At 49.4% G+C, this 27,586-nt stretch overlaps 1 protein-coding gene across 2 annotated transcripts in view; it reads left to right on the forward strand.

Annotated features, from left to right (window-relative positions):
* Positions 1–27,586, forward strand: part of TPC1 (two-pore channel 1) — a 208,311-nt gene that overhangs the window by 131,628 nt on the left and 49,097 nt on the right. For both annotated transcript variants that reach the window (XM_087683338.1, XM_087683337.1), the window contains 3 exons: positions 19,894–19,959; positions 20,404–20,547; positions 20,968–21,025. In XM_087683338.1, coding sequence (XP_087539464.1) covers positions 19,894–19,959; positions 20,404–20,547; positions 20,968–21,025 — 268 coding nt within the window. The remainder of the gene's footprint in view (positions 1–19,893; positions 19,960–20,403; positions 20,548–20,967; positions 21,026–27,586) is intronic.

The following is a 27,586-nucleotide window of genomic DNA, read 5'->3' on the forward strand; positions in this document are numbered from 1 at the left end:
TCGTGCTACCCTCTATCAAGGACTAAACGCCCCCCATCCTCCACGGTGAAGAAAATCCCATAGGGGGCGCCGCCCTCTCTACCTGTAATGATTTCCGCAAGGAAAATCAAAGGAGTAGGATAATGAGGATAGGAGGAACTCTAAATAGGGCCTAGAATTATCTAGCCTAACAAAACTCGACTTACGCGAAAACTCTAAATCCTAGAGGATTAGGGTAGGGTTTCGTGGGGAAAATAATAGGAGGCTAGTGCCTATTAAAGGCAAATTGCAATTCCTATTGCAAGGTAATCGAGGGATGAAGCGTAGAGTACTCATCCATGAGTAGGAGGACTTGTACCTAGAATACCACTCACGCACGAGAGGAATGGATGATAACACCGCGGTTTCGATGCAAACGCATCATGGCTAATCTCTCCAAGGCAAGAAACATCCGACGGTTGAATGCTAAGGGGGATATTTGCTGGTGGGAATCTAGCGGCTTGCACCTCGCTAGGATCCAACGGCTCTCGGATTGAGGGGTCATGCCACTCCTGAGGGATCGTTGCGTCAATCTTCCTTCTCCTCAACTCAGCTCCTCGCTGACAACCTGATGCCTGTTGCAACACCTCCTGATCCACCATCTTGTAAACCGCGCGTCACGTCCTGATAGTATGAGCAGGGCCAGCCTCTTATCCAGCCACTGGATGTGGGGGCGCTCGCCAATCTGTATCCCGGTCGGATCTTTGACCTGGGGGTTCCAGACCACCGGTTGGCAGTCTATCTGCTCTTGGCATCTTGGGGGGCTCTGAATTAGGGCCTTGCGGAGGCCCTACCACACACAAAGTAGGCTGCGGAGGAAGGAGGATCTGGGCGGCGTGATCTGGGTCATCGTGAAGATCCATTTGAAGGATGGCCTCCAATTACCACCAAGCCTTGGTCTGCACTCTTGGAGACTCTCCTATAGAAGGACCTTCCAGGTCTGCCCTCTTGGTGTGAGGCCACGGACTACCAGCTTGCCCAAAAGGGTAAGGCTCTGGAACTCTGGGTCTATGATCCCAAGCCCTCCCTCTGACCGATACCGGATGATGCTCGCCCACGCTAGCTTGGCCCGAGAATCCTTGGAATCGTCTGAGCCAGCCTAGAGAAAATTCCGCACTAGCCAGCAAAGCTGAACTATGCAGGATGACGAGAAGCACCAACACGAGGCAATGTACTAGGCTATCGCTAGGAGAACCTGGTTGACCACCAGGGCTTGGTCCACTAAGGAAAGGCGGGCAGTACTCCAGTAGGTGAGCTTCCACCTGATAGAGTGAAGAACTGGAAGAAAATGTTGGGCAGGAGTGATATCGAGTCCCACCTGGAACCCTGGGTATTGGACGGTCTGCCCTCTACACACCCATCTGAATCCCAAGTGGATGCCCCACTCCATGCTAGAGTCTTGGTCCGTAAGAACACCAACCGACTTTCGCCAGTTGAGTTTCGCTCCAGCTCTAGTGCAAAACACCTCCTGAGCTAGTCTCACTCTCTCCAGCATCAACTCATCATCCTCTATATAAAGGGAGGTATCATCTGCATACTCTGAATCTAACAGCTCTGTCTTCTCCCTCACTAGAAGCCGAAGACTACGTAGCCCGCTCACACGTGACTGGAGGAAGTAGAACATCGCCTCTGCAAAAAGTAGGAACAGATACAGGGTAAGAGGATAGCCTTGCCAGACCGATCTCTCCAGCCTAGACTCCTTCCCCCCTTCTGCCACCTATGAGAACCCTGCTAGTAGCCAATCTAAAAACTGCAGAAACCTCGCGGATCCATGCGTGGAGGAAGCCCAACTTCACCATGGTGCCCTCTAAGAAGTCCTAGTCGACCCTGTCATAGGTTTCCAAGTACAGTCAATCCCTGACCACTGTGCTGGACCCACTTAGTCACCTCGAAGAAGGTGAAGACATTGTCTAGGATGCTCCTATCCTGGACAAAACGTGTCTCTGTGTCATGAATGATGTCTGGAAACACGGGGCGGAGTCGCCTACCGATCATCTTGGCCAATGCCTTACAAGCCACTGACCCAATGCCTTATAGGCCACTGACAACAGGGTGATCCGTCTCCATTGGTATAGCTCCAACCGGTATCCCCCTTTGGGGAGGAGACTGATAAGACCTGCCAATAGACTCCCTGGCATCCGTCCTGAGCTGAAGATCTCCTAAAAGGCCAGCAATAGGGGGTCCTTCACCACCTCCTAGTAGGTAGTGAAGAAGGCCTTAGAAAGACCCGGGCATTTCTGCCCGTCCTGTGCATGGAAAGCCTCCTCTAATTCCTTCTCTGTGAAGGGGTCTAGGAGGGAGCATCCCATCTCCTCTGTGATGAGGGACGGAATGTGGTCCTAGACGTGCTTTCTACAGCATTGTCCTCTGGCTAAGACTGCCTCCTGCTGAAAAAGGTGTCTGTAGTCATCAGTGGCAATCTCCATCACCTCATCTAGGCTAGTGTGAATCCTCCCATATTGATCACGGAGGCTGTAAATCTGATCTTCTGAGGTGCCAGGCTGATGCACCTAGAAAAACTCCCTGCACATCATGTCCCCCTTCCGCGCCCAAAAGACTGCTTAGGTACGCAAGGAAAACTCCGAGCGCCTATCCTTGAGTTTGGCGAGGGCTGCCCGTGCGCACACCTCTCATGCTTGGAGAGTGGGATCCCCTGGTGTCTCTTGGAGTAGTCTCTGCATGGCTGCTAGGTCTCGCCGGAGTGCTCTCTCCTCCTCCCAGCTCTACTGCCTGTCTTATAGGGCTGCCTCCTGGTAGATCCTGCTCAGTTCGGCTAGGACTTCTGCAACCTCCTCTGCGATCCGGTCCCTCCTGTCCCACTCCCTAGTCCAGGGCTGCTCAATCTGCCTCCTCACCTCCTCCCTCTTGTAGATTGAGTCAGGGATTCAATAGGATCGCGTGTCTAGGGATGAAACTGGAGCATCAAGTGTAAGGAGGACCACGGGTAGTGATCAAACAAAGTGGTGCCAACCAAATGCCCTACTTGGCCTCCACGAGAGCACCCCCACTCTCCCACGTAGAACCTGTCCAACCACTCTAGAAGAGCTCCACCCGGCCGCATGTATCCCAAGGAGAAGTCCAGTGATCTCTCCCTCCTGTGGAAAGTTGGGTCCCGCCAAGCATCACATGCTCCTACTGCGAGGAGGAAGACCTCCCATGCCTCCTGTTCCTCCCCTCTCATACCCTAGTAATCTTTGCCTCTGCCCTGCTGGTCCTTAAAGGCCTCCAGGTTGTTGAAGTCTCCTCCAACAATCCAGCAGTCCACCTGTGGGAGTCCTACTGCAATCACCACCCAAAACCTGCTGCGTGCCCTAACCTCAATAGGGGCTTAAACATTGAGGACTCCAAGGCACAAGTCCCCAATATCCAATCTGATCCATAAGACCCTCCTCGCCACAATTTTCCCGTGGTCACGTACACAGGTAGTGACGCTCGGGCCAATAGAGTTGCATACGCCTCCACTTCTGCCATGGGCACCGATGCAGTACTCCTAGTAGGTGTGTGAACTGTCTGGGAGTACCTTCCCTACCCGATGGGCGTGGGCGCGGGTGAGCTTATGCTCGTGCAGAAGTAAGATGTTGATCCGTCTGGCGAGGGCAGGCTGCAACTCTTGCCGAAAATCAACTTCCTGAAACTAGGTTTCCCACTATAGTGAAGGCTATTCGCATTCTAGAATGCTAGATGTAGACTCGTAGGGAAGCCTGTGACTGACCGAACAGGCATCTGTTCGGTGTGGAAGCTGCTGATGAAGAAGAAGAGCTATGGGGTATGCGAATAAGCTTTGTCGCAGGTTTGGAAGGTGAACTCCATTCCCCCATGGTGGTTGGGCAGACCATGGGGGTAATAGATGCTCCAGGTGGTACCACTAGGGCATCTATCAGCCAGACTGAGAGTCGTGAATCTGTACACTAGTAGAAACGGGTAGCTTGTGCGCGAGGGGCCACTCGATCACATCCATCGGTGCTCTCCACTAAGGAGGGGCTTGAAAAATAATGTTCAGATGTGGGACCTCCACTGCAGCCCATTAGTTAATGTCCATCATGCAACCTGGCCACTACTTGGAAAAGAGTGCTAGTCCTCCTCCCATCCACTGGGAGATGTGGTCTGCCACCTGGACCTTCACCTCCTCCTCTATCTGTGTCATCGTCATGTCTCCTGAATTAGAGGTCTGAAGGAAGAAAGCATAGTTTGGTCCATCTGGTGGTGCTAGTAACTGGACCTTGCCACTCCTTGACTTGTGAACCACGAAGATCCCCACCTCCAGAGGTAGTGGAAACTCTCCATGCTTCGCAACTCTCAAGTAGGACCACGGAGAACTGTGGAAGAAACTCCTGTGGTAACAACTGCCCCTGTCTCGGGAAAGTGTGACGGGCGGTAGGGACAGATGAGCTGGTGGCTGTGTGGGGAGGGGGGGGGGGGGCTAGGTTGCTGGTGAGGGGAGGATATAGGCATATGAGGCTCGTCACCTCATGTGGGAAGGAGGGGGATGGGCCGGGTGGGGTCACTGTACTGGGTGAGGATCAGCGGGACTGATCGGCGGGGGAGGAGGAAGATCGAGGGATGGTGGGGTGATCGGTGGTATGACGCGGGTGTTGGGGGGGGGCGATGGCCCTATAAGGGAGAGGCTGTGGGCTAGGGTCGGGGCGGGATCCATGGGGGGGGGGGGGGGGTGGTGGGTTTGGGGGCTGTGGGATCTTGGGGGTGGTGGGTGTGGGGGCTGTGGGATCTTGGGTGAGGTAGCTTGTGACACCTCTGTGGGTGGTGGATGTGGAGGTCTCTGATCGTGCCGGGTGGGACGGAGCTGGGAGGGGGGCGGGGGGGGGGGGGGGGTTTGTGGGGTGCTTTGCCGGGGGTCCGTCGCTCGCCCTCCTGCTCTCTGCTATCGTGGATGTGTCTGAGGGGCTGAGTGTGGCCCCCCTGCCGTCTCCCTCTCTGTCGGCTGGACCCGTGTAAAGCCGTCAGCGTCCACTTGCGAGCCTGTTGGTGGAGCCGCCTTGGATCCGAAGCACGTGCAATCTACTGCCTGATGCCCAAAGTCATGGCATCGCAGGCACTACCCGCCTACCTCAATCTCTAGAAACGTTGGTATGTTCTTTGTATCTTTCACAGCCACCCGTACCTTTGGGACTCCTGCGGCTGCCACTGCATCCGCGAAGGAGACAGGAAGAACTGTGCCGAAGATCCATCCAAAGTCCTCCACTTACTGACGATACTCTACCGCTTGTCCGGGAATAGTAAGGTGACCGGACGTCTAAGAAACCTATTGTGGAGTGCGAATTCCTCCAGTGTACCTGGGAACCATGTAGATGACCCCCTCATGGAGGCATAAGGTGAGCTATCCACTAGCTCACGGGCTGCGTCCGCAAAGGTGAGTCGAACCATGAAGATCCCTTGACCCATGAGAACAGCCTCCGCGATCTGCGTTGTGCCAATGCGCAGCGTGGAGTGAAGCCAATCCCGAAGCTGGGCCCTAGATGGGGAGTGTCCTACAACCTGACCAAAGATCGCAGTTTCTTTCAGCTCGAGCTCTGTGGCACGGACGGCTCAGAGCTGTTCCTCAGAGAGGATGATGCGCAAGGTGTTTGATTGGGGGGCACTCGCAGAATGCACCGGCATCTGACCAGAGGTTTCCATTGCGCGTCGCTGTTGAGAACCTACCAATCCTGCTGCTGTGCTATTGGAGGGGGGGAGTGTTGCTGCAGATGGAGGGAGCAACTGGGGGGGGGGGCGATGGCGAGGAGGGGCAGGAGCTGATTTCTGGCGGTGGGGAAGGCGCCGGACGCCACGGATGGCCGGCTCACGACAGGAGCAGTGCGGGTGGGGGGCCTGCCGGCGGACAGGGCCGTAGGGCGAAGGAGGCGGGGGGCAGTGCGGGGGGGCGGTAACAGGCGGGGGAGCAGCGCAGGAAATTGCCTGGCAGGGGGGAAGGCGCAGCGTGCGATGGGGGTAACAGGGCGGGTGGACGGGGGGGGCAACCTGGGCACGAAGGCGGGGTAGCAGCGTGACAGGCAGGAGCTGTTCTCATGGTCTGGTATTATAGCCCATTAGATTGGTTGTTCACAGAACCATTGTATGTTTGATGCAGTTAGAGATGCGGGGGGTTGTCATGGAACAGGCTCCTAAGTTTGTCCTTGGTACAAGAGCTGGGGCGGTGGGCCAAGTACATCTCATGGTGTCATCCAATCCAGGTGACTTCTCTAGTGTGAGCAGGGCCGTGTCCGACTAAAGGTGCTAGGTCATTGTGCAACTCTAATATCCTATGCCCTCTATAGGAAAACCCCTCTTGGTCTCATGATTCCTTTGTTTGTATTTCCCTGAATCAGTGCTGCCTCCTGATAAAAATCTCTTAGTGCTATCTGTCATACTCCCATGTATCTGCCACTAGTAGGGATGCTTTGACTCTCTGGATGTCCAGTATATAGCTGCCCAAATATCTGGTTCGGTGTGCTTGCCATCCACTATATGGTCAGGTGCCCTTCGATACCTCTCTCATGTTTAGGCATATGCACTACATTTGCATAAGAATTGGTCCTCTGTCTCTACCTCCTCATGGCATAGTCTGCATATCCTCTCCTCCCTGGGACTTGTGAGGCTCTACCTATCTCTATTTCAAGCTGATGTGATGAAACTGTGAGCTGGACTATGGCAATTCCCATGGCCTGTGGCATGTAACATTCCATGTACAAGGGTTTGATGATCAAGCCATCCTTGGTGAGGCTCATGAAAAGATCTCAGTAGTACTGCATCTTCATGGGAAGAGGGGTCGGGGTATCATACAGCTCATGTATGTGTCTCTCCTATCTGATGATCATGTTCCTCTTTATCTATAGGAGTTGGACAAAAGGTGAGTCAGGGTGATACTAGAAGGGGGGAGGCTTGTCCTATCATATCTAGCAAGTAGGTGCTCCACATGGAAGTACCATGAGCTTTCACACCCCTCACGGCGCATCTGTCAGGAAGCCAGTAGTGCTCTCCATGGTAACCTGTTGAGGGTCATGCTCTGCACTTTGTATCAAAGTGATTATCTGAAGGAGAGCCTCTGCCTCCATAGGTGGTGCAGCAAAATGTGCTCTAAGAATCCCATGTGCCACACAGGGTTTGTTGTGTATCATCCATGACATCAAAATAATCTGGGGCCACTCTATCTGTGTCCAAACTAATGTGCCTAGGCCTACAGCTTAAACCACTGCTGAGTACATAAGAGCTTGAGTAACTAGGCTATCAAATAGTCACTGTTTGGTATATGGCTCTTGTAGGTATGTCTGGTGACATTCTCTCCAAAAGCACCAATGATGGGCATCCTCTGGTGAGTCGGTCCTATGCTGCCTATGCCATGTAAAAGTGACCTGACATGGTAGTAAAAGTGACAAAATAAATGAGCTCACCACCTCTACTAGCTGCTCATCCAGAGTGAAAGATGATCTCCTGTGAATCCACACAGACACACACACACACATGGAGAGAGGCCAAAGCAGCCTATGAGACAAGACCCAATACAGTGGGTAGTAATCATGGGAGATCAAGGTGTACTATGTTAAGTGTAATACGTGATATACAATGCAAATCAAAGTGCAAAGTGATGTATAATCCAATGGCAATGTAGGGATAATAGGGGTGGGTGGATGGAGCAGTCAATGACTAGCTATGTGTTTGAATGATGAGCTGGTATATGTGCCAACAATACAACCATGTGGGACAGTCCCATCTAACTCCATCCAGTCAATATTGATGGGTATCATAAATCATACATTCATAAGAATGGTCTCTCAGCACTATGAGGTGCTAATTGTATCGTTGGCAGATCTCCATCATCTCTCTTTGCTCTAATCTCTTTGTTTGATATCCTTGCACTCTCGGTTAGCATGCAACTCTGATCTCCTCAGCTCTCTGGAGTGTCACCCCTCTCTATGTGGGGGCTGTGTGTGTGGCCACTATTTGAAAAATATTAGTGAGTTGTGATCATCTCCCCCCTTTGCCTGGTGCCCCCTCTCTTTGCAGCAGCTTTCACCTCCGGACAAATAGCAACACGCATGGAAGGTCCTAGGCAAAGATGTGCAATGGAAACCTCTAGTCAGCACAGGTGCTCCCCAATCAAACAGCTTACATGTTGCCCTCACTGAGGCACAATTCTAGTCTCTATATGCCTCAAAGAAAGAACTGGAAGAGACCACGATCTTTGGACAGGTCGTAGGTCACTCTCCATCCAGGTCATAGCTTCAAGATTGGCTCCACTCCACCCTGCACATTGGCACCTTGCGGGTCGTAGAGGCTAGGCTAATGAAGCAAGGTATATTCATAGTTCACCTCACTTCAACAGATGTAGTGCAAAAGCCAACTCCGTGATTGTATCTTCGAGGGGTGTTATTTACTTTGTTCCTTGCTAGAGAGAGATCACAATCCCAAACTTTGCTTTTCGTACGAGGTTTCCTAAATATCTCATTACTCTCATTTTCCCTCGGCTGGTAGTGGAGTACCAGCAGCTGGTGGACTTTGGGCACCTTTTCGGCACGTTCCTTCCCCCCCTCCTTTGCTGATGCAGTGATGGGGGTGGGGTCTCAAAGGTATGGGTGGCAATATCGGATCCTAAGAAGATCCCTAAGTTCCTAGAGATTAAGGCAAGAAGTGACAACTTTAAGCAACATATCATAGTGACAAAATGGCTTGGGCAACGTCTTTGTTGCTATGAGTTTGGGCATCATGCAATGGAGTGTGCACACTTTGGGGTTAAGGCCATGAAGAAGGAGATTGCTTAGGCCGAGGATGATGCCTTCACTAGAGTGTAGTGATGCAAGGGTAGGAGGAAGACAAGCCCATGGTAGGCGATGTAGCACGAGGAGCCTCAGCCGAGGGCAATTTGTTTTACTGGGGCACCCTGTCAACAAGGATCCCCACAACTCTCATCTCTGCCCCTTCTTTCAACACATCACCCACCCCTCCCATTCTGTCACTCAAAAGCCGCCCCCCTGCCCCCAAAAAAAAAAGACCCCCTTTTATTTTTTGCAAGTAAAATGTGGCTGATTATATTACTCAAAAAAGCTGATTACAACGGAGTGCTCATGCTCAACAGACTAGCTAGAGCTGATGCAAAGTAACAAATACATCATGTATACAAGCCTTTCAAGGTAGTCTGGGGGGGATGGGAGCAAGAAGCCATTGGGGGGGGGGGGGGGGGGGGGGGGGTGTGTGTATCGCCAACTAGGGCTGCCTCCCTACATCACGAAAAACAGGTCCTGGCCGCTCTAAGTGCGCATGAAATGACAACGAAGCTCTTGACGAGCCCTAGACTCGCCTTGTACCTAGTCCCATCGGCCACGGAGGGAGTGGATGATGGAGGTCCAGAGCTCTGCTAACGTCGCCTGTAGTGAAAGTCTCTCTCCGCCGAAAGCTTCCTGGTACCGCGCCTTCCAGATATGCCATCCAGTAAGACCCCCTATGATCTCCCATATCTCCGAGCGGTCTGTTGTGGGCTCCAGTACTTGGCGGATGGGTAGAGCCTCCAAACCGACCACTGCGCGACCATGAGTCGATAATGAATATGGTGTCCTGCATCCCGGCCTCATATAGAAGGTGACAGCCCTGGCTGACTGCCTGCCAACAGAAAGCTCCCCATGAGATACATCCAAGGTTGGGTGCTATACGGCGAAGGATGTGGCATGCTCCTCTCCACACAAGCTACGCCTCCTCACATGACGAACGGCAGTGCTTTGGGGTTTCCAGAGGCTGCTGTGTGCAGCACTTACAACCTCCCTCCTTTTGCATCTGGGCAAGCCAACTCCCCACCGCCAAGCCTCCACGTGCCACCAGCCATAAGAAATACGACACCCTCCTCCGCCTCTAGCTATCTCATAGGCGGTGCCAGAAGGTCCCTCAGAAAGGCTCCGTGATGATGTGCTCCGCCCAATGCCTGCTACGTGATGGCGCCCAATCCATATCCTCCTTCATCAGTACGTGTCTGCCAATCCTGGCAGTGTACTCTAGGAACCTGGGTGGCTTCTTGGCAACTGTAGTGGCCGGCCATAGCCACTCTCCTGGATCCCACTCCAACTCATCAAGTGGTCTGCTCTCCAAGATCCAAAGGTGCCACTCCCTGAGCTTCTTCCAGAAAAGATAGGGGTCCAGTCTTCATGTCTTCCCCTGAAGGCCCACCACTCGAATCCTCCTCTACAAAAGGGCGACTATCCCCTCATCCTGCTGCCCTCTGCCAAGGGCCAGACGCTCCCCCCCTGAACGGCGAAGAAAGTCCCCTGCAGGGCGCCGCCCACTCTACCTCGCATCTGTAGGGGGATGCTTGGTGGTGAAAACCTAGCAGTCCATACCTCTTCGGGCTCTATCGGCTCTCGGTTTGGGGGAGCAAGCCATTCCTGAGGTATTGCTGCTTCTATCTCGCTTCTCCTCAACTCTACTCCTCTCTGGCAGCCTGACACTCGCTGCAGCACCTTCTCGTTCACCATCCTGTACACCTCTCGCCATGTCCTGATGGTACAAGCCAGGCCAGCCTCCCAACCAGTCCACTGGATGTGGGGGCGCTTGCCAATCTGTGCCCCTTCCCGATTTCCGACCTGGGGGTTCCAAATCACGGGCTGCCGTTCTATCTCCTTATGGCAGCCTTGCCACACGTAGAGCAAGCTACGTAGGAAAGGTGATCTAGGGGGGGGGAGGGGAGGGGGGTGATCTGGGCTGACGCGAAGATCCATCTCAGGGACGGCCTCCACTCACCACCAAGCCTGGATCTACAATCCTCAAGACCCTCCTGCAATAGGACCTTCCAGGTCTTCCCTTCTGGTTTGAGGCCACGGACAACTAGCTTGCCCAAGAGGGCCATACTCTGATACTTTGGGTCTATGATCCCAAGCCCTTCCTCTGACCAATGGTGTATCATGGTTGCCCATGCCACCTTGGCCCTGGAATCCCTGGAATCATCTGACCTTGACCAAAGGAAATTCTGCACTAGGCGGCGAAGCTGCATTATGCATGAAGAGGAGAAGCACCAACATGAGGCGATGTACCAAGTCATTGCTAAGAGGACCTGGTTAACCACCAGGGCTCGGCCGGCTAGTGAGAGGCGAGCCGTGCTCCAATGGGTCAGTTTCTTCCGAATAGAATCAAGGACATGAAGAAATTGCTTGGCAGGTGTGATGTCGAGTTCCACTTGGAACCCTAGGTACCGGACGGTCTGCCCTCTGCTCACCCATCTAAATCCCAGGTCGACGCCCCACTCCATGGTAGAGTCCGGGTCTGTGAGGAAACCAACCGACTTTCACCAGTTGATTTTCGCTCCCGTTGCAAAACAGAACACGTCAAGAACGAGCCTCACACTCTCCAGAATCAACTCATTGTGCTCTATGTAGAGTGTTGTATCATTTGCATTCTCTGAGTCTAACAATTCAGTCTCCTCTCTCACTGGAAGTCGAAGGTCGCGTAATTTGCTCACATGTGATCTGAGGAAGTGAGACATCGCATGTGCAAAGAGTAGAAACAGGTACGGAGCCAGGGGGCAGCCCTGTCGAATTGATCTCTCTAGCCGAAACTCCTGCCCTCGCCTTCTACCTATGAGAACCCTGCTAGTGGCCGATCTGTTAAGGGCGGAGACCCCGCGAATCCAAACCTGGGGGAATCCCAAGCTCACCATGGTGCCCTCTAGGAAATCCCAGTCCACCGTGTCATAAGCTTTTTTGAAATCCAAGAGTAGTATGGCCAGTCTTTGCCCACTGTGCTGAGCCCACTCTGTTGCCTCAAAGAAGGTAAATACATTGTCTAGGATGCTCCTATCCCATTCAAAGCCTCTCTGTGTCGTGGATGATGTCTGGAAGCACGGGGCGTAGTTGCATATCAATCATCTTTGCCAGTGCCTTATAGGCCATTGACAATAAGGTGATCGGTCTCCATTGGGAAAGCTCCAACCGGTCTCCCCCTTTGGGGAGAAGACTGATAAGGCCTGCCGAAAGACTCCCTGGCATATGTCCTGACGTGAAAATCTCCTGGAAGGCCATCAGTAGGGGGTCCTTCACCACTTCCCAGTAGGTAGTGAAGAAGGGCTTAGAGAGCCCATCCTCTCCCGGGCATTTCTGCCCATCCTGTGTATTGAAAGCCTCTTCTAGTTCCTTCTTTGTGAAGGGGGCTAGGAGGGATCGTCCCATCTCCTCTGTGACGAGGGATGGGATGTGATCCTAGACCTGCTGTCTACATTTCTGTCCTGTAGCTGAAGTTGTCTCCTGCTGGAAAAGGCACATGTAATAGTCGGTGGCAATCTCCATCACCTTATCTGGGCTAGAACGAGTCCTCCCATACTAATCCCGAAGGCTGTGTATCTGCTCCCCTGCGTTGCGAGGCTAGTGCACCTGGAAGAACTCTGTGCACATCGTGTCCCCCTTCTGCGCCCAGAAGGCTTCTGAGGTTCGGAAAGAGAACTTTGAGCGCCTGTCCTCTAGGTCAGCAATGGTTGCTCGCGGCGCACCTCCTATGTGTGGAGGGTGGGATCCCGTGGTGCCTCTTGTAATAATCTGTGCGTGGCTACAATGTCCCGCCGGAGTGCTCTCTCCTCCTCCCAGCTCTGCTGCCTAGCCTATATGGCTTTCTCTTGGCAGATTTTGCTCAATTCGGCTAGGACCTCTACAACCTCCTCTGCTATCTAGTCCCTCCTGTCCCACTCTCTGGTCCAAATCCGCTCTATCTGTCTTGTCACCTCCTTCCTTCTATAGATCGAGTCAGGGATCCGACAGGATTGTGTGTCTAGGGCGGATGTTGGGGGATTAAGTGTCAGGAGAACCGGGCAATGATTGCAAAACGTGGTGCCTGCCAACTGCTCAATCTCGCCTCCACGAGAGCCTCCCCACTCTCCCACATAAAACCTATCCAACCGCTCCAGTAGGACTCCACCTAGTCGCCTGTATCCCTAAGAGAAGTCCAACGATCTCTCCCTCTTGTGGAAGGAAGGGTCTCTCCAGGCATCGCGTGCTCCTACTACCAGCAGAAAGACCTCTCATGCCTCCTGCTCCTCCCCAGCCATGCCCTGATAGTTTCTGCCTCTGCCCTGCTAGTCCTCCAAACCCTCTAGGTTGTTGAAGTCTCCTCCAACAATCGAGGAGTCCACCTCTGGGAGTCCATCCGCGATCTCCACCCAGAACCTGCTGCGTGTCCTAACCTCCGTAGGGGCATAGACATTGAGAACTCCAAGGCACGAGTCCCGAATATCCAATCTGATCCATAGAACCCTCCCTACCACTATCGTCCCATGGTCTCGTACACAGGCGGTGAGACTCGGGCCAATAGAGGTGCATACGCCTCCACTCTTGCCGTGGGCACCTATGGCATGCTCGTAGTGAGTGTGCGAGCTGCCCGGAAGTACCTTCCCTACGCGCTGGGCTCGGGTGGGGGTGAGCTTGTGCTCCTGTAGAAGTAAGATGTCGATCCATCCGGCAAGGGCAAGCTACAGCTCCTGCCGAACTATCAACTTCCTGGAACCACGTGCCCCATTGTTGTGGAGACTATTCACATTCCAGGATGCAAGGTGTAAGCTCATGGGAAAACCTGTGACTGACCGAACATGCATCTGTTCGGTGTGGAGGCTGTTGATGAGGAGAAGCTATGAGGCATGCAAGTACGCTTTGCCGCCGCTGGTCTAGATGGTGAACTTCAGTCCCCCATGGTGGCCCTCGGCCGGACCATAGGGGTGATAGATGCTCCAGGTTGTACTATCAATGCATCTATTAGCCATGCTGAGAGTCCTGACTCTGAACACTGGTAGAAACAGGCCGCCTGTGCCAGGGGCCACTCGATCACATCCCTCGGAGCTCTCCACTGTGGAGGGGCTCAAAAGATATGCTCAAGTGTGGGACCTCGGCACCAGCCCACCAGTTAATGTCCATCATGCGACATCCGGTGGTGCTAGTAGATGGACCTTGCCTTTCCTTGACTTATGAACCAGAAAGACCCCCACCTCTAGACGTAGTGGGAACTCTCCGCGCTCCGCAACTCTTAGGTAGGACCATGGGCCACTGTGGAAGAACTCCTGTGGCAACAGCTGTGCCTGTCTCGGGAAAGTGTGACGGGCGGCAGGGGCAGATGAGTTGGTGGCTCTGTGGGAGGGGGAAGACTGCTGGTGCGAGGAGGATGTAGGTGTGTGTGGCTCATCACCCCCTGTGGGAGGAGGGGGGGTGGATTTGGGGGGGAACACCTGAGCCGGGTGCGGATCACGGGGGGTGCTTGGTAGGGGTGGTGGTGGGGGGGAGGAGGATGGAGAAATGGTGGGATGGATGGAGGTGGATGGCGGTGTGGGGGGGGGGGATTGGTGGCCCTGGAAAGGGGGGGTTGTGGACAGGGTTAGTTGGGGGGGGGGGGGGGGGAGGGGCATGGGATGTGGGGGTGGTGGGTGTGGGGGCTGTGGGATCTCAGGTGAGGTAGTTTGTGGTGCGGGTGGTGGATGTGGGGGGCTGCGGTCGTGCCGGGTGGGGCGGGCAGGGGGGTTGTGGAGTGCTCTGCCGAGGGGACGTCGCTCGCCCACCTGCTCCCTGCTGTCGAGGCTAGGTTTGAGGAGCTGGCTGCGCCCCCCCCCCCCCCCCCCCCCCCCCCCCCCCCCCCCGGCCGTCTCTCTCTTTGTCGTCTCTGGACCCATGTGAAGCCGTCAGTGTCCACCTATGGGGTTGTGGGCGGAGCCGCCTTGGCTCCGGAACGCGTACAAACTGCTATCTGATGCCCAAAGTCGTGGCAATGCAGGCACTACCCTGGCTGCCCCATCACAATGACCTGCTGCCTAAAGGAGTGCCCGCCCGCCTCAATCTCTAGGAACTGTGGGATATTCTTGACCTCTTTCACTGCCACCCGTACCTTTGGGACTCCTGCTGCTGTTAGTGCATCCGCGAAAGACGCGGGAAGGACAGCGTCGAAGAGCCATCCAAAGTCTTCCCCCAACTGGCGATACTCTATCACCAGGTCGGGGAAATGAAGGGTGACTGGGTGCCGAAGAAACCTGTTGTGGAGTGCAAATGCCTCCACAGTAAAGCCACTGTACCAAGGGACCATGTATATGACCCCCTTCGTGCACGCATATGGTGAATTGACAAGTAACGTGCGAGCTGTGTGTGCCGAGCTAAGCCTAACCATGAAGATCCCTTGGCCCATTAAGACAGCCTCCATGATCTGCGCTGTGCCAATGCGCAGGGGGAGCGAACTGTCGGGGCGGGGGGGGAAGACGGATAGGCGGGGCGCCGGTGGCCTGTCGCAAGCCGTCGGGGCGAGGGGGGGGGGGGACTTAGCGTGGGGGGGCGAGCTGATGTAGCAGGCACTGACGATGGCGCGATTGATCCGGGCGGGTGCGAACAGACGTGACCGGGGAGGCAGCTTGCGACGTGACAGGCGTGAGCTTTAAAAAAAAAAGACCCCCTACAACCCTAGCCATAGCAGTCCACCCCCCACTTGACCACTATACATGCACCTGCCACTCCAGCCACTGCGAGCACACCCAGTCCCTCCCTAGCACATTTGTAGCCTCCCCCCATAGGGTGTGATGAGCCTCATACACCTATGTCTTCCCATGGACATCAGTTGAGCTGCCCTTCATAGGGTGCATCTAGCACCTCTCCCCCTACAACTAGCCACACCTTTCAATCACATGCCAACATAGGGACCCTTGGATATACATGAGAGTGGTGGGTTGCAGAGATTTCCCACTGCCTCTAGAGGTGGGGATATTTGTAATCTACAAGTCATGGGTGGCAAGGCACACCTATTGGCTTCTCCCGATGGGCAAAACTATTACTCCTCCAAACTATTGACTTCTCCCGATGGGCGAAACTATTACTCCTCCAAACTTCCCAATGTGACAGCTAGATGCATGGCCAGATGGAGGTGGTCCTAAGGGACCAAGTATCGAAGCATGTCTTTTAGTGGCTTGGAGAAGCACGTCTGGATGTACTACAGGAGTAGTGGCTAAGGTGCATGATGGACACTAACTGGCAGACACGAGTAGAGAACACCTCAATATCCTCATGCATGCCTCACCGCAATGGATACTACTGATGGATGTGATCAAATAGCCATTTTGATGAGGCTACACGTTACTACCAAACTTGTGAAGTGCACTTTTCAGCCTGGCTCTTGGAGGCCTTTGTAGTGGTTCAAGGAGTGACCATCATCCCCTCCTCCATCCTCAGACCACCATGGGGGAGTGGATTTCTTCCTCTAAGCCCACCGTGAAGTGTCACTGCATGTTCCACAACTCTTTTGTCTTCCTTGTCTTTGACCATGCTGAACAGGAGATTGTTTGGCAAACCCTAGAGTTCTCTTTGGAGCATATGCCTAGCAGCTTGGAATGTGAACAACCTCCATTATAATGGGGTGAGGGGTCCCATGAAGCTAATATGCCTAGCAGCTTGGAATGTGAACAACCTCCATTATAATGGGGTGAGGGGTCCCATGAAGCTAATAGTTAAGCAGGAGTTGCAACTAACCCTGGCTAGATGGACCAATATCCTTCTTCTACAAGAGCATAAGCTCTTCTCCTCCTAGGCCAATAGGGTGGGGAAGGTTCCTCAGAGTGTTTCCCATACCTATTGGCAGTACTCTATTGGTGCCCACAGCAAGATTGGTAGGGTTATGCACTTCCATTGGCCTGTGTCTTCTATCATGTGTGCATAACCATGGGATGAATTTTGCAGGAAGCCAAACAACAAACCAACAACCAATTGTATGTAAAAGCATTTTGGATGTTGTTCGATCAACTGGGTTATCGATCAATGTAAGTGATCAATAGAAATTTACATCTTGCATAGTTATATGAGACCTGAATATATGTCTTCTTAGCTAAAGTGTTGAGTAAATTTTACATAGAATCGCTCTTTGATTCCAAGGGGAGAGCAATATGCAATGGAAATGTTATATCGTCTATTCTTGCATAGTTTGGAAAGAATGCACTTATTCTCGAAGTCTCGATACTAGTCTAGGGGAACTGAACTTGGTGGAAATAAAACCTTTGGGTTGATATTATATCCAAACAGGACAGGAAGCATTGTAAAAAGATATTTTCTTCAAGGAAATGTTTGAGAAAGAATTGCTTTACACTTTTTTTGTGTCGTGAAATAAAGATGTGTAATAAATTTGTGCTAGAAGATAATCAAAGAAGTTGTTTTTATATGTCAAACCTAAAGTGATAGGTAATTAGGTAATAAAAAATACTTTATCGAGGGAAGTGTGGATGGATTGCTAAAGTCGGACTTTTGGATTGTTGGAGGCTTCTTCAACAATTTGGTGACCTTTGAGAACTAGGAAGACCATGGTCTTGACTTCCATGGGATAACAAACAAGGACTATGAGGCTTGGGGGGCTTTTATCTTTGCTATAGCAGCCCATGATGCCTAGAGGGATCCCGCTTTCCACAGGTGGGATGGAACTTTGAACTTCTTCTAGGGCTACAGGATGATGGGAGGTATCCTCCTCGAGTGGCTGGACAGGTACTATGTGGGAGAGTGGGGTTGCACATGGGGAGGGTAGGTGGATCAGCTGGAAGAAGCCACCCTTTCAGATCATGCTCTAGTTCTCCTGAGTCTTTATGGTGGATGCCTCCAGTTCAGTCCTTGGTCCTTGCTCTTGTTAGAACCCATACTTGACCTACAAGCGAAAGGAGGTGAGGAGACAGATCATACAGCTATGGACTAGGGAGTGGTGACAGCGTGGAGGGATTGCAAAGGAGGTAGCAACGGTCCTGGGAGAGTCAAGTAGGATTTGTTAGGTGGTACGCCTTGAGGCTCGACAATAGTGTTGGGAGGAGGAGAGGACATTTTGGTGTGGCTTAGCAGCAATATGGAGGCTACTATAGAAGGCTTCTGGTGATCCCATCATTCACACCTAAGGAGCTGCGGGCTCGGACGGCTCTTGCAAGCCTAGAGGACAAAAGGACAAAGTTTTCTTTCCACACCCTAGCCATCTTCTAGGCCCAGAAAGGGGACACCATGTCCAGAGAGTTCTTTCAGGTGCACCAGCTGCACATCTGGAGGGACCAAATTTGCAGCCTTTGTAACTATAACTCTAGTATTGAGTGGGGCATCCACTTGGGTTTTAGATGGCCAAGTAGGCATAAAACTATCAAGAACCTTGGTTTCCAGGTGGAATTTGACATCATGCCAGTCGAGCAATTCATCTTGGTGGGGGACTCCATCTGGGCAGAATTTCCTTTTGACCAGGTCAGATGGGTCAAGGGATTCCTATGCCTCCAGAGCCATCATTTGTCACTGCTTTGAGGGATGCTTGTGTATCATTGATCCAGAGTTCCAGGGTGAGGCCTACTGGGCAAGCTGGTGGTTCGAGGGCTCACTCGAGGTGGACAGACATTGAAAGTTCTCCTCCAAGAGGGCTTTCAAGAGTGCTGATGAGTGGAGACCATCCTTGAGGTGGATCTTCACCTCAAGATAGACCATGCTACCCAGATCATTTTTCCCTCGCAGCTTGCTATAGGTCTGAGAAGGTCTACATAAGGCCATGGAGCAGGGGCTTCCAGCATACCAGGAGGAGATTGTTCAACGGCCAGTCATTTGGAACCCATGGATCAAAGACTCTGATAGGTGACAACTAGGAGAGTGCTCTCATTGGTTTGTTCTTCAAAGAGGAGGCTTTGAGGAGGAGGTAAGGCCTTCTAGAAAGGGAGAGGATTGCTACAGAAACATTGCCAGCAGTTCCAGGGGTTCTGCAAGAGCTTCCTATAGGAATCAAATTTAAGCTAAGAGTGAATAGAGAGATCTTCCATAGTATGGGATCAAGACACTTTAGATAAGAATGTGGAGACTTAGGAGAGTTGATGGATTTGTAGCACAGGGCCCTTGTGACATTGGACAGATGGCTATGTTTTACTACATAGCCTTAGTGGCATCCATAACGAGACCCTCCGGTTATGAGGGAGATAGAGACATAGTTTGGTAGAATGCCAGGAGGGTGCTCACTAAGAGTATGAGCAGGAACCTGATGGCTCTTTTCACAGAGGAAGAGCCTGCAAAGGCACTTGTGCTCTTGCCTTCAGACAAGTACCCTAGAGATGATTCATTGGACAAGACTCTCCTTGAGCTATTGGGACCCTCTCAATGCAAGCCTTATCACAGCTTTCGAGCAGATTATGGTATCAACAGACACAAGATAGGCCATCCAAGTGCTTAACTTACCTCATTTCCAAGGGTAATGGTGTCATATTGGAGATCACATAATCGAGATCAACCACTTGGCTTGGAACTTATAAGATCCTGCAGGCAATCAGCTTTCAATTGTTCCCTTTGATGTCAAACATCATCCACCTTACTTAGGTTTTGTTGAGGAGCATAGCATCTTAGACAACGCCTTCATCTCTCAAGAATCCACATCTCTTGCCATTTTGAGAAGGTGCATCAATAAGTAGATTGTGAACTCTTGGAGGGCACCATGTTGAGGATGGGATTCCCAAAGTAGTGGGTCAGAGGATTCGCTTCTAGAAGGTGGTGATCTACCTATGGGATGTGCAGCTTTACATGTGAAGTGGGTGAAATGTGAGTGGATGGGAGCAAGGAAGATCTTAGTAGCGGCTGCAGTTTTAGACAATCAATTCATATATATGTACAGGGATGCCTTAAACTTCTGAATCATCATGTCTTCTTAAACTTCCAAATCATCATGTCTCCTTTTCATTAGCTGTGGGGATTTTCATATGTACTGTGTATGAGTGGGAGCTCTGTACTTGTTTACTCGAGTTCCTTGTGGATTTCCTCTTATAATGGAAATTTTAAATCTTATCTGACTAAAGGAGAATCGTAATTATCTGGTTGATCTGGTCTATATTCGGTGCTCTCTTACTTTGCTACTTCTTAATGCAAAAGTCATTCTGAGCTGCTTAGTGCGGTAACATACTTTGTCATTGTATTCCAGATTGATATGGACGAATTTGAAGAGGTTTGTGAAGACATAGCATTAAAGTTCCCTAAGGTGCCTGAGGTAATAAATTCTATTCTTCCCCACGTCCCAGTGTGTATACAAGACAGTTTTCTTAGCAGATTTTCGGAGTTTATTCATTCTTCTTTGCAAAAGCCTAAACAATTGGAGATGAGTATTAGTTTACAATTTTTATTTTTCTCTTCTGGAGTTCATTTTGACAGGCTCAGAGGGGAAGGGAAGGGCCTAGGAGAGAGAGAGGGTGCTTTATTCTTTTCTGTGCTTTCTTTTCCTTTGGGGGGGTAGGGGTTGGGGGTGAGGGGGGGCACTATGGATGAAGGCGATGCGGTGGGGTGGTGTGGAAGATGGTATGAAAAAGAAGAAAGGAAGGAAGAAGGGGGAATCGGGTTTTAAATTGTTGCGTTCTTATGACCGGGTGATAAATCTGTAGTATAAAAACAAAGTGTCAGCGTAAACTGATTGCACCATTGTTTGTCTCTAATGCAGCCATCCTGGTTTGCAAAATTTCCAAGCTGCTATGACTCATATTTCAGTGAAAAATTGAAGCAGTTTGTAAAAAGCAAGACTTTCGAATACATCATATTTGCGATGCTCCTTCTGAACTTAGTGACCATTGTGATCGAGACCACGGTGAGCACTTGTTATCAGCTCTATTCAACTTTCTATCTGCTTCACACTTCTACGTTAGGGTTTTGACTTTTCAACACCACTGTTTGGTTAAATGAGCATATGCTTTTGGAAATTTTGTGTAGCCAAAGGACTATACAGGAATACACACACTTCATTTTAGGTGTTTTTCATTTCATAGTCTTCATTTGAGAATTTGAGGCTTCTTGTTTTTCCTTGTTCCAATTTTCTGCATTAGTTGACTGAGGCAGGAATAGTATTAATGCCAGCTTATTCATGCACATTCTCAAATTTGGTGAATCACTAGTCTTCTCAAACCAAACACAAGGGCCTGAAACCATGTCTCAAAATTAACCTGCACCTTTACAATTTTGGCTCTGGTTTTAGCCTGGAACATAACACTTAATTTGTTCCTGATTGTAGCTTGATCTGGAGAATAATTCTGGACAAGAGTTTTGGCAAGATGTTGAGTTTGTTTTTGGTAAAGTGCCCTGCTACCTTTAAACATTGATCGTATTTTTCAATTCATGAATTCAGTACCACAGTGCAGTAGTGCTTTCTAAAGTATCTTGTTTTATTGTCCTGAAGCATTTTCCTGCCTAAATCATTGGCTGTACAAAGTATCACTTATCAACATTTTGGGCTTGCTATGCAATGCATTATGCACTTCTTTTAAAGGGATCAATTTCAGTAGTACTGTTCTTAAGACCAATAATTATTGGATTCATGAAGTAATTTTTCATTCTCTTAATCAGAGAATTTACTGTGTTTCTCAATTTGACAGCAGAGAGTCAATTTTTAGGAAGGGTGACTTAATTTTGAGTCTCCTGGCAGACTTTCTTCCCCTTTCCTCTTCATCCTCTCAGAGCCACCCTACAGCCTCTCCCATCTCCCCTGGAGAGTATCAATGATCTCTAACCAAATCCTCGAAAGCCTCCATAGTGGTAATAGCCATAGGAAGAGGGATATCTTCCTAGGCCTATAGATGCAGTCTAGCCTTTTCAAGAAATCTGATAGGAAATGATCAGAGATGTCTGGTCTGTGCCAATGGAAAGTGGTTATTGGCTGTGCTTTAATTGTGTTCAGCTGAATCCTCCTCCCCAACCTGGTAGTGTAGCCAAAGGCCACATTGCATGGCATATCAAAGAATGGATCCTTCTAATCCTTAAAGGGGCCTTTGCTGATAAGCGTAGGATCTCCATCCATTTATGAGACAGGTTGTTGGGTTCAAGTTGATGTACCCCCTCTCTTCTATCTAGAGCATCCTATGAACTGTGCATGATCCAAGCCCTCTCTTTGAAGGCAACCATCTTTCTCCACTGTAAAAGTGAATATCACGTCTTTTCTGGTTATAGTGACCCCAAGGAGGATGTGCCCTCTCAAGAAGAGACCAGTCCAGGTCTAAGAAGTGGATTTGTCTATCCTCCACTCAAGAGGTACTTCCTCTATCATGGGCCATGGACTCTATCATAGCTTTGGCTTCCTGGAGGCCTTGTAGTCTCTGCCTCTCAATCTCCTACAGTATCGTAGCTTTGGCTTCCTTGAGGCCTTGTAGTTTCTGCCTCTCAATCTCCTTCAGTATCCACTTGTCTAGAGAACCTCCAAGTTCAAGAGTGTGGCCCATTGCTTGACTCTGATTGCAAATAGTGAAACTAAATCATCTCTAACCAAGATATTAGCATGATGTATGAGGCCAAGCTGCCATTGGAGAAGTCCCTTAAGCTTCACAACATTGAATGTTGAAGAGATAGATATATAAATCCAGACTCACAAGGATGCCTCCATGACCACATGTCATGTTTCAAAGCCAAGGCTAACATAGTATCCCATGCTTGACACTTTGGACCATCCATAACAGAGTGAGGTGAAGTTGCCTGATACAGAGATACACAAACATTGAATTTACCCATAACAAGCCCTTGATGGGCCATGGAAAGTCCTTATAAAGAATACCATAAAGTCCTTATAAACGTAGGTGGAACTGGCCAATAGGTGTTGCTTGTGCTTCAGTGTGCAAAAAACATCCCAATCACTGGCAAAAACAATCCTCCACAAGTTGTACTACTTACTGCCCAATGAAACCCCTTTGACATTCCATAAAGCGAGTTTCGTGATGAACAAAGAGAGGAAGAACTATTGAATCACCACTTTTCCTTTTAAATCTGCAGATTGAGTGGCCTGAGATCTCTCTATTTCACTACGAATCACATCCACAAGATCCTCCCTCTGCAATCCAACAATAGAAGCATGGGGATGGAGTTGATGGTGCCGAGCACGAAATGCATCTTGAGAGGGCAATAGCCTGCTTCGAGCATCAAACCTCAAAGTAGAATCCGAGGCAAATTCACCTACCACTGCAGTTGGAGGCAAATGAGATGATTGAGGTTGAGGTTTAGAGTAGATTCCTTTATCCATGCGTTGAAAGGTTTGTGTGACCGAGTAGGATGCGGCTCACCAGCAAGCCCACCCTGAAGGGAGTCTGTATTACGACTCTTTGCAAACCAAGAGGCACAAGGAGAGGAACAAATTGTTGCGACATAGCTTGGGGTTGACACTCCCCCATATCCACCTCAAGATACAAACCACGTTGCAAGACATCTAGAGCATGATCAAATGCAAAGACAAAATGACCCAATTGTCCACATTTGAAACAATGTCCTGCAAAAGTTCCCCATTTTAGCTCAAAAACCAATGTATGCAACCTTGACGCTCAAATCAAATTATATTAGGCCAAGGTTTTCCAATATCCCAAAGCATGCTCTATTTGTGTTTTGGGAGGGCAAGCAGGCCTCCACCAAGACTTGACCAAGAGACCTCAATACAAGCAGAAAAAATGGTCAAAAGTGAGAAGGGAAATTAACCACTTCTACCTAGATGGGGCATGCCTGCTTGAGAATATCCTAAGATTCCTCCATGGGCCTCCATGGGATGGCATGAACAAACTGACCATGCTGCATTATCCATGCCCGAGCATCCAAAGAATGAAAGAGAATCTGGAAAACCCTTCAGGGCCATCATAAATCTCCTCTACAAGAGGGGCCGGCACTTGCCCTGAAGTATTGGTCTAACATGCCTCATCATTTAATAGCATTGATTGCAACCATGCTCTAATACTCATAATAACTGTTTAGACTATGGAGGCCCGGATCAATGACTTGAAATAGGATAGACACATTGAGGATGTTATATCGACTTCACATAAAGAAAACCAATGACTTGTAGAGTCTATCACTAGTTTAATTTCATTACAACAAGAGCTCTATCAACAAGCCATATGCACAGTATATTCTAGAAGCACTAAAAGCTCTGTTGGGTCTTGTTATATATACCCTAGCCAATCTTGACCATGGTAGAGAACTTACATTTTGGACCTTTGACCCCAACCAAATTTAGAAGGATTGATCAGGTGTGTGACATTGACTATAGTAATCAAGAGATGAGAGACATACATCTACTACAAATGGAGTCTTTTGAATCAAGCAACATACAACTTCAGTCTCTTGTTGAAGCATATGTTGCTTTAATGCTACTTGAAGCTATGGTATCTCTGTCTAACTATATGGATCCTTTGGATTTTGATGAACCTAAGGAGGGAGCTGAAATAGAATCACAAAAGTTTTGAGTATTATGATTGAAGTAGCACCTAATGCTCAAGAACACTGTAAGAGAATATTACAAGTGCACATATCAAAGGAGTCCTTCCCGTAAACTAAAAGATGGCTGCCCTCTCATGGAAGGCAGCAATCTTCTGTGATACTATTTCTAACCCCATGATAGCCACCAGAGGATCACCATCCAATAAAAAACTTGCTTTTCCTTCATTCTCACATGCATAATCATTCATCAAATTATTCGCATTGGCAAGCATATATTGGAAAGACTCATTGGACTACGAGCAAGGCTTACTCGCAACTTGTTGAGACATCTCACCTTGGTACATGTCCCCCTACCCCTACAAAGGAGGGAAACTACCTTGCTACAAGGGTTCCAAAACAATCATATATTTAGGAGCTAGCACTATATCTTGTGACGTTTTCTCGCTTCATTGCCTTTAGTGTCTTCGAGAATATCCTCAACTTGAGACTATGCATCCAAATCCAAATCACCTTAAGCTTCTACCCTAGCCAATCACTGATTGTGAAAATCTATATTGATGACACAAGCGGTGTCCATCTCTGCACTTATGCAGCAGTGCACAAGTGATATATATCTGATAAACACGGTCCACCCACCTCTTTATTTGTTACTAAGCTAGCACACTCTACAGGCTAGGCACGAAGCAAGAAGGCACAGTGCAAACTGCATGTGAGCTGCAGGTGCCCTATTGGGGAAGAGGCCAGGCACAAAACAAGTGTAGGGAACCAAACAAGTGCTGGACAAGTGGCTGTGGGGTCTCAGGATGCGCTGGAGAGGTTGCACTGTATCCTGCAGATGGCTGAGAGACAGGACCCTTCCCCAAGAACACGCGACCTCTGTGGCTGGCAGGCAGCAAGCAGGCCTATAGGAGTCACCCTCTATCTCGATCATTGATTTGCTCTAGGTCTCGGTCACATGCTGTGCACAGGGGAACAAGAATGCCCAGGGACAATGGATGTGCACAAGGGAAGCATGTGCCGCACAGGGCAGAAGTGTTCAGCAGGCGTGTAGGCTAGTGTTGGACACTCCATAGGCAGCAGTTGACCCTGAGTAGTTCTTTTTTTTTGTGAAGATAATTGAATTAAGTAGCAATATTTACATCAGACCATCAGGTCAGCTAAGAAAAAACAGACGCAAATGAAAGTCTACCAAGACTCGTAACACAAAAATATCACACAGAAAGGACAGCTGGTGTGGAGCAAACAATATCTAGCCAGGGAAGAGCAATGTCAGGAAGAACCAAATCAGCTAAAACTATAGAGGAGATTTGCGATAACACTAAACCACGAACATCAGCCACATGACCATGGATGCGCGACCACCTAAGATCTTGCGAGCACACAACACATCCCCAATTGGAAGACCCCTAATAAGCAACCTCCACATGAACACTTTACCCTGATAAGGAACCTTAGACTTCCAGAGTTGGATGAATCTTTTCTAGCACTTCTTTTTGCTATCTCGAATATGCCATAATTTGTTAGCCTTTCTAGTGACCCATCTCTTGGTCTCTACCATCTGATGATATATCTAATTAGTTGACCTTTTCTCAAAATCATAATGAAGCACAAACATCCAATCTTGTCAGGGAGATGATGGCTATAATGCAGGCAAACGAGAGAACCTCAGAAGTCTGTCCTTTATGGATGACCAAATGTCATGATATCCTGGAGGCACCCGAAATTGCTGATGAATATGCCGGAAAGAATAAAGACGGGGCTGCCCAGGAATGACACCACCATGGATTGTTTGCAACCCCAAATGAGCCATCGGATTAAACTTGTCTCGTTGCAAATCTTTGTCAGGCCAATCCAACAACCTGGAGGTAGCCAGTACTTCTCCTTGCAGTGAATCCTTCTCCTTATGAAAATCAAGAGGGCGCCAAACTGCAAAACGTAACATCTCCTACCAAGATGTAATCAAATTTGAAAGGAGAAAAGACTATGAGACCTTAATAGGCCTTGTGGAATTAAGCATTGTGAGATGTAATCAAATGAGAAAGGAAAAAAGACTCCGAGACCTTAATAGGCCTTGTGGAATTAAGCACATGCCACCAAGAAGCATGAATAACCGTGCTACCATGAGAGATGCCAGTCCTTTCTATGAAAAATTTTTCAATATCTGACCAGGGATGATTCTCTACACATAGTGCTTGCAAAAGTGCTAGTCTCAAAGCAGCCATATGCAAATTAACATCCAATAAAGCTGCTCCCCCCATCCTTTTAGGAGTAGTCACATGTTGCCACGATATCCACACCTGGCCCAAATGATTAATCCCCTTTCTTTTTCCACAACATGAATCGGATAGGCTGAGCCAGTTCCAAAAGAGACTTCTTAGTCCAAGGAAGCAATGGCGGGAGAAACGAGATCATACTGATCATGATGCATTGAGCAACTTTAAGTTTCACATGAAGAGGCCAGTCTTGAGATTTCTAGTACATGAACCGATCATGAATTCAGGATGACATCCAATCAAGTAAGGCACTGGGAGCTACATCCACACCAATAGGATAACCCAAGTGTTGGGTTATATCTCCCTTAGAAATCACAACTCTATGCCAACCCAAAGCCTGCAAATCTTGCTCCGTACAAGAAAGAAATGTAGATTTCTGAGCATATATATGAAGTCTCGATGCCAAAGCAAAAATATTCCACGCAACCAATGCCCGATTAACATTAGTGCAATCAGCCTTAAGGAACATAAAGGAATCATCAGCCAAAGATTGATCCAAAAGTTGGGCACCACCGGGAAGAGACAAACCAACAATCTCACCTTGATCGACCAACTTATCCAACAATGAGAGCATCAGGTGAGTGACCAAAGCAAATAGCAAAGGGCTCAGAGGGCAGCCTTGCCGAAGAGACTGAGACAAGGCAATTTCATTGGTGATCCCTTCATTAAGTGCAATATGAACCACAGCATTGTGACTAATGGTATCAACAAGAGAAATCATGCGAGGACCAAATCCCATGATGGACATTAGCTACCGCAAGAAAGACTAGCTAACATGATCAAATGCCTTTTCAAGATCAAGCTAAAGCATAACAACGTGCATAATCAATCCCTAGTTGAACATTGAAAATGCTATGCATTATATTCCGACCCTTAATGAAACCATATTTACGTGGATAAACCAAGTGCGGAAATACTTTCTGCAATCTGTTGGCAATGATTTTAGAGAAGATTTTATACAAAGAACCCATAACAGAAATGGGTCTTCATTGTTTCAAAGAGATCGAAGAGGGAACCTTAGGCAATAATTGAATGATAGCAATCTTTCTGTCTAAAGGCATCATATAAGAATTCCACACTTGCTGACACACACGAGTTAATGAGTCCTTAAGCTGCTCAACATGGGTTGAAAACAGCTCATTAGAAAGCCCATCCTAGCTAGGGTTTTTCCTT

This window comes from Lygodium microphyllum, chromosome 8 (genome assembly GCF_053477565.2).
Source record: "Lygodium microphyllum isolate KBCC chromosome 8, Lygodium_microphyllum_v1.1.10, whole genome shotgun sequence".
Lineage (NCBI taxonomy): Eukaryota > Viridiplantae > Streptophyta > Polypodiopsida > Schizaeales > Lygodiaceae > Lygodium > Lygodium microphyllum.